Raw genomic sequence first — 7,585 nt, 5'->3', positions numbered from 1 at the left:
TACTACAGATTTAATATAGAGATTGCATGCTTTTAACATAATTATTAACTAAATGTTATTAATTCTTCTCCCATTTTCGAAAATTCCAGAATTTATTCTAAATGTAATATCGCCGTCTTCCTCCGCGACCCTTTCACTTTTAAAAATCCGCATATAAAATAGTACGACATTTGATTGCTAATAACTCTGATTAACTCTTTTAGTGAATACTACAAATTTAATATAGAGTTTGTATACTTTTAACGTAACTATTAACTAAATTTTATTAAAATTTATTAGATGCCACTCCGACAGTTCCCTTGTCAGTATATTTATTAATTTATTAAAATTATTTTTACAGTTCTGAATAAAATTTACTAATTGAAATAATTAAACTTTTAATTAAAATAGATAAAAGAAAATTTACAATACATTAATAAGGTATTTACCTACTGTTTGTGCATATGTATCAGCAATCCAACTCATTTCTCTTTCTCCAGTACCCATATCTGGAGCAGGTACATCTAATCCAGGTCCTAAAATAATGAATATTAATTTATAATTCGATATAATTTTTATAGATACTTCTCAAGCAAATGCAAAATTTTATATGAAATTTATAAAGCTGCTTATATCCAAAAATTAAAATTTTCCTCAAAATAGTAAATTCTGGTATGCATTTCTAAGCTGCAAGCTATTCATTTCAAAATAATTTGATAGCTTTCATCAAATAACTAGATAAATTAGGCAACTAGCAATTTATAAACTGATCATGTTGAATTTCAATGATAATAGTTTGCTTGTTATTACAATTAGTTTATTTTTAAGTTCAAATTTTAAAACTTAAAACTAAATTATGAAAAATATAGCACTATGATCTGTAAATATGAGAAAAAGAAAATTGCTTTATGAACTAACAAAGGAATTTGAAAAGTTTTTGAAAAATATTTATTTTGATTTTACTTTTTAATTCTTTAATTTAATTTTATTAATTATTGTAAATAAGGCAAAAGAAATGGGTAAGTTCAATTACTATATAATGGAATCAATTCAAAGACAGAATAGGTGTCTTGCTGAATCTATGATTGGATTATGATGCTAATCTTAGTTATATTGTCTAGGTATTATTTCTACACAAAATAGATAAGAATCCAGCTTCTAATGATAGTTTCAGGAATCTAATGTATATTGAAATAAATCTAACAGAAAAACCTCTTACTTAAAAAATTCTGCAACGAGTTAAATAACTTTCCTGATGAAAAATATTTAAGTAACATTAAGACACATTAACACAAAGTTAAAACTGTGCATAGTGTCATTTGCACATTATCTAATATTTTATTATTCTCCTCCAAAGAAAACTGCTTCATTTTTTATTGTAAACTTAAAAAGAGAAAACTGTAGAGTAAAAATATCAAAACAAAACCGTAACTAAGGATTAAAATTAGTATTGCCAGTTGAACTAGACATTAAAATTAATGTTGCCAGACTATTTGGCAATATTAATCATTTACTAATAATAAATAATTTATTCATTTATAGATTTTGTTATAATGAAACTATTCTTTCATAATGGACAGAATTTTTATTACGTTAAACTGAAACTTTCAATATAATGGTATTCATTAAACTGAAACATTTTTCCATTGAGCTGAATAGGAAATTGGTGGGGGAGTCAAGATACATTCGTTATACTGAAAATTTTATTAAACTGGCATTCATTATACTGACATTTCATTGTACAGTAGAACCTTGCTTAATGAGCACCTTGCATAATGAGCGAAACAAATTGTAAAAAGATGACTCATTTAACAAGCAACGTTTTGCATAACGAGTGACAAGGAGAGGAGAAATCCTGGATTGTGGGCATGCTCCATCAGTCTGTGTTTAGCACTCGTTCTGCTAGCATCTTAGTGCTGCTTGTGATCACACATTTTTTCAAACTTGTGTTCAGACATATTATGTATAAACATCAACAACCATAGCCTGGTATATAATAAACATATCAAACAATGTGCCAAATTCTTGGGCTATGTAAAACCTATAATTTAATATTAGAAACTGATTAATTTGACTAGAAATAGGCAGTTATGCTGCCATCTTGTATTAAATTTAATGACCAATTACATAAATAAAATAAAAATCAACACCTTTAAACATCCAGCAAATCGTTTTTTAATATTTAAAAACGCTTTCGAACGCTTTAAGCGATAACTCTGGAGCTGGAACAAGAAAATGGAAGCATTGTTAATTTTTTAGATTTAACTATATCTTGCAAAGATGGTGAAATCGGAACAGATATATACCGGAAACCTACTTATCTTCCTATCGTCATTCCTAGGAACTCCGCAGACCCTGAGCATATAAAAATGGCCGTTTTTCGTTCGTGGATAAAGAGGGCATACACGCATTGCACCAGCGTCTGCGACACTTACAAAGAATTAGAGTATATAAAAAACATGGCGATGCAGCAAGGATACCGTAGAGAAAGAATAGATGCCCTCATCGCGAATTGTCGGAAGCGACTCCCCTCTCAGGGAGGGAATCAACGCAAAGAGAGAATCGTACTCAATTACATACCGTTCCTTAAAGGAATGGTTAAGAAAGTTACCAGGGATAAGGATGTACGGATAGTTTACAAACGTAATCCCACCGTATACAGGCTCTTAAGGAACGATAAAGGCAATTACGAACACAGCGCAATGGCAGGGGTGTACTCTATACCATTAAAAGACCGTAGATTTAACACCAATCTAGTGTACATAGGGGCAACCTTAAGAAACTTAAAGAAAAGGATTGCTGAACATAAGCAATCAGTCAATAAAAACATAGACTCTACGGTGCTTGCGGCCTTTGCCAAGCAGCAGAATATCGAAGTCTTTTGGGATCGGGCGTCGATCATTAAAGCCACAAAATCCAGGCAGGCTGTGAAACATCTGGAAAAACTAGAAATTCACAAGGCGCAAATGCACACAAGCTGTATTAATCATAGGGATGCTGACGGATTATCGTCGGCATGGAAATCCTTCTACGATGAGTGACGTAATGTAAGCGGGAAGATTATATAAGATAATTTTTATTGGATGCATATAATTTATTTTATTTCTTTTATAATTCTTAAGATTATTTAAACTTGGTAAATGTTAACGTATTTACATATATTTATGTAATCGCTTTTTGAATTTCGTTTTACGTAATTTTCGAATTTCTTCGTTCGATTCACAAATGTTAACTGATGATGATCGCTTAAAGCGTTCGAAAGCGTTTTTAAATATTAAAAAACGATTTGCTGGATGTTTAAAGGTGTTGATTTTTATTTATTGACCAATTACAAATTAAATTTTACAAATGTCTAAATTAAAAATTAATTATTTATAATTATTAAATTTAATATGAGATGGTAGAATAACTGCCTACCTCTAGTCAAATTATTAGGTAACCAAAAAGTTCTGTCGTTTTTTATGAAACTACAAAGTTTAAAAAATGTTAAACACAATACACAATAGATGGTACTAAAATTCCAGCAGTATGTTAATCAAGATTTAATGCTGACTCATCTTATATAAAGAGAAGCAGAAAGGTTATCTCTTAATATTATAAAAAATTGACCTGAAGATGAGTACTCCAAACTCTATAATTCATGCTTGTATATTGTACGAGTTTAAACTTGGAAAAAATGCTGTGCAAATGGCTCAAAAATATGCCAGGCTTTCAGACAAGGTTCTATCAGCACTCGCACCACCCAAAGGTGGTTTAGAAAATTTTCTTTTGGTGATGAGTCGCTTAAAGATGCGCCACAAGAAGGGCTGCCATATGTCATTAATAAGGATGAATTACAGGCTGCAATCGAAGAAGATTCCGCTAAAACTTGTCAGATATTAGCACAAAAGTTCTCCCTAAGTGATGAAACTGTCCATTTACATTTGCATAGTCTTGGGAAAGTTTACAAGCTCAGCAAATGGATGCCTCATCAATTGACACTTGCCAATATTGTGCGTATGGTGGATTGCAAATGGAATTGTTCACTATGAACTTATACCATCTGGCCAGACTATTACTGCTAATGTCTACAGTGACCAACTCCGTCCAGTTCACCAATCACTTTTGAAAAAACAGCCAGCTTTAGTAAACCGTAAAGGCATTCTTTTCCTACACGATAATGCTATAGACATCATGTTGCGTGTGTGACCTCTGACACAATTCAGACCCTTGGATGGGAACCTCTTTTGCACTCTCCTTATTTCCCTGACATTAGCCCTTCTGACTATCACCTATTTTTAAGCCTAGATAATCATCTGCAAAATTGATAGTTCAGAAATAGAGGTTATAGAAATGGAGTTAGGGAAGTTTTTCAACTCTAAAGATTGTGACTTTTATAAAAATTGAATTTATAAACTTGTTTCCCATTGGGAAAAGGTTATAAAATGTGAGGGTGGTTATTTTGATGTATAAATTGTGTTATTTCCTATACATTTTTATATTTGTTTTCTTTAGACAGAAAACGACAGAACTTTTTTGGTTACCTGATAATTAATTTCTAATATTTAATCATAGCATTTACATAGCCCAAGAATTTGGCATATTGTTTAATGTGTTTATCAGACATATTACTTTAATTTTTTTTCTTTTCTGCAAATCGAATTCGCATTCCAGATTGGTTCATTCAATGCTAGAAGAAAAGATGATGATGATTTACACTCCTTAACAATGTATATTGTATAATTTTCTTTGAATAAACATTATACATAAAATATTAGAGTATTTTTTTCAGCATGGAATGCATTTTCATATTTACATTAATTTATATGGGAAAAATTGTTTTGCTTAACAAGTGTGTTGCATTACGAGTAAGATTCTGGAACAAATTATGCTCGTTAAGCAAGGTTCTACTGTAAGTATAAAAATGACAAATATAAGTTATTTTTATCATAAATTATGTAATTTTAAGGAATCCTCTATATTTTAAATACTTTAAAGACTATTTATCAACAAATTTTTACAAATTTGAATTGTCCTTTGGGACATTTCTATTTATTTGTAAAAATAAATAAATAGTGTGTGTAACATGCATAAACATTTGTTAATTTCAAAATAGATGACTGGGCGATGGTCAACTGAGCAACAAAATAAAAGATCAATAATAAAAAAAATACAAATTTTTTTATTGTCTTTTTTTTATTAAAATCACTATTCTTTTTTATTGATCCAATACCCTGTAAATTTAATTAATAATTTTTAAGAAATGAATTAAACAAGTTAAAAGAACGATTTTATAATTAACAAATGTTTATGCATGTTTTTACAAATTAACTGTTAAAGAGTATAGATTAATATTAAAAAAAATTTTAATAAATCAATCCTCACCAAGAAATCCTTTTTTTGCAAGTTGTAATGCAAAATTTCGAGTCATTTTTTCTAACTCAAAATCACTAAATTCTTTAGGATTAATTTTTATTCCTGCTTTTGCACCACCAAATGGAACATCCACTACGGCACATTTAAAAGTCATTAATGCTGAAAGGGCTTTAACTTCATCCAAACTCACATCAGTACTGTAACGAATTCCTAGATAGAAAAATTTATTATTATAAAATAATAAATTTATAAATTTAAATATTCAATTAACATTAAGAATACTCAACTAAATTCATTTTAATACATAATTTGAAATATTTATACTTTAGACAATTTGGGCAAAAAGCCAAAAACTTAAAGTGACATTGTTTGTTTCACCTATTTTAATGTAGCTGTATTTCTTCTTACATGAACAAAGAATTATCCCTAATCATTTATTTGCTTCTACTTTTTAAGCTATTATAGAAAATATTGAAGAATAATACAAAATTACCTTTAATTATTACATAAAACAAATTTAAACTATTTCTTTTATTTGATACATAATTTTTCACTTTTAATTTTCATTGAGACAACTAATTTTCATGCAATCAAATTAAATTGCAAATAAATTCAAAAAATTTCATATAATTTTAAGAAATTCTCTATATTTGTAATATTTTAAAGACTAGCACAACAAATTTTTACAAATTAACTAATATTCTAAAATAATAATATTTTTATACAATTTCTCATATATATTTATACAATTTCTCAATGCAAATAGTTAAATTATTCCAATTTATATACAATTTATTTTGATAAAAAAAGTTCGATAAAAAAAATAAATAAAATAACTTATTTTGAAGATAAAAGTGTAAAAAAATATATATAAATTATTTTATTGTTTAGATTATAAATCACGCAGATGTCGTATCATACAGTTAAAAATATGCATGATCACACATTATAGTAATATACAATTATTTTATATAACAAATATATGACTGAAATCTTTTATGTAATTTTATGATTATTTTCTTGTCATGTAGATGAATCATTAATTATTTAATAATTATACTTACCTACATAAAATAAAAATACATAATCTTATGTCATAAATTTAAAATTTAAATAATTAAACATTATATTACTGTTATATTTGAGCAAACTTTAATCATTAAACATATATTGTCAAAATTTTTATCAAATTTCACAAATCTTAAGAACAGAATTAGTTAAAAAGAAAAAAATATATATATAAAACCTATAAATATTTAAAGAAAAAATAAATATATATATATTTTTCCCCTAACTCTTTAGATTAGCAGCGGTACAGAATTATTACAAAGATCAGTAGTTTTATCCTTAGAATTAGGCTAATATTGACTTTAGAAAAATTAACATTGATTAATAAAATATATATATACATAAATAAATAAATATATATGTATGCTTTTTTCTTTTATTACTGAATTTTATTTTAAGATGGTAATTTATGTACTCATAGTTTTGATATTAATGTAACCAGTGGTGATATTCAGCGGGTTCGCACAGGTTCGGCCGAACCCGTTGTTAACATTTTCAAAGTTTTCCGAACCCGTTGTTAAACACACGTAACATTTCTCAATGGTTTTGTTTCTTTTAAAAAATATATTAAAATATACGTATTATACTCTGTAACACTACTAAACTAGAGCTTTATACCCTGTTCGCCTTGGTGCAACCTCCATCGACCGTTTCAATCTCGACTGAAACCAGGTTTAGTCGCGATCGATTGAAGAGAGTTCTTGAAACTAGGTCCAATCATACGAGAGATCCCACGCGCGCGAGAAAATACAAGATGGCTGCGGAACACGTGTCGTGCTATCGACAGCGAAATAAAAAAAAATATTGTATTTCGAGAAATGATAACATCTGTCTATTATTATGATAATACCTAAGGATAAAATAAATGATTTAGAAAAGTTTTTTCTTGAGAAAAAGTCATAGGGAAAGCAGTTAAACCTGGGGCCATATTCTGGTCACTGTCTCTGGTCTCTCATCTCTCGCAAGCCGGTCGCTGATTGGCTAATTTAAATGATTAGCAGTCAGCGACCAGCTTGCGAGAGACGAGAGACCAGAGACAATGACCAGAATACGGCCCCTGCTTTCCCCATGACTTTTTCTGATTAAAAAAACGCCAATTTTTATGTTTATAAAATATTTTGAATGAAAAATATTAAAATATGTACAAAATAAACCATTTTGAACACTCTTTTTTATTATTTAT

General features: G+C 28.5%; 1 protein-coding gene across 1 annotated transcript in view; it reads right to left on the bottom strand.

Moving 5' to 3' along the window:
* LOC111639748 (glutamate dehydrogenase, mitochondrial-like) overlaps positions 1-7,585 on the bottom strand; it is a 51,603-nt gene that overhangs the window by 23,860 nt on the left and 20,158 nt on the right. Inside the window, exons 2-3 of the mRNA XM_023385690.1 lie at positions 5,344-5,544; positions 429-515 (exon numbers count right to left, since the gene is read on the bottom strand). Of these exons, the coding sequence (XP_023241458.1) occupies positions 429-515; positions 5,344-5,544 (288 nt within the window). The remainder of the gene's footprint in view (positions 1-428; positions 516-5,343; positions 5,545-7,585) is intronic.

The sequence above is a fragment of the Centruroides sculpturatus genome, unplaced genomic scaffold (genome assembly GCF_000671375.1).
Source record: "Centruroides sculpturatus isolate CEXI.00-Female unplaced genomic scaffold, Cexi_2.0 scaffold1244, whole genome shotgun sequence".
Taxonomy (NCBI): Eukaryota; Metazoa; Arthropoda; class Arachnida; order Scorpiones; family Buthidae; genus Centruroides; species Centruroides sculpturatus.
Note: the sequence above shows the minus strand (reverse complement) of the source record. Positions and strands in the feature narration are given on the sequence as shown.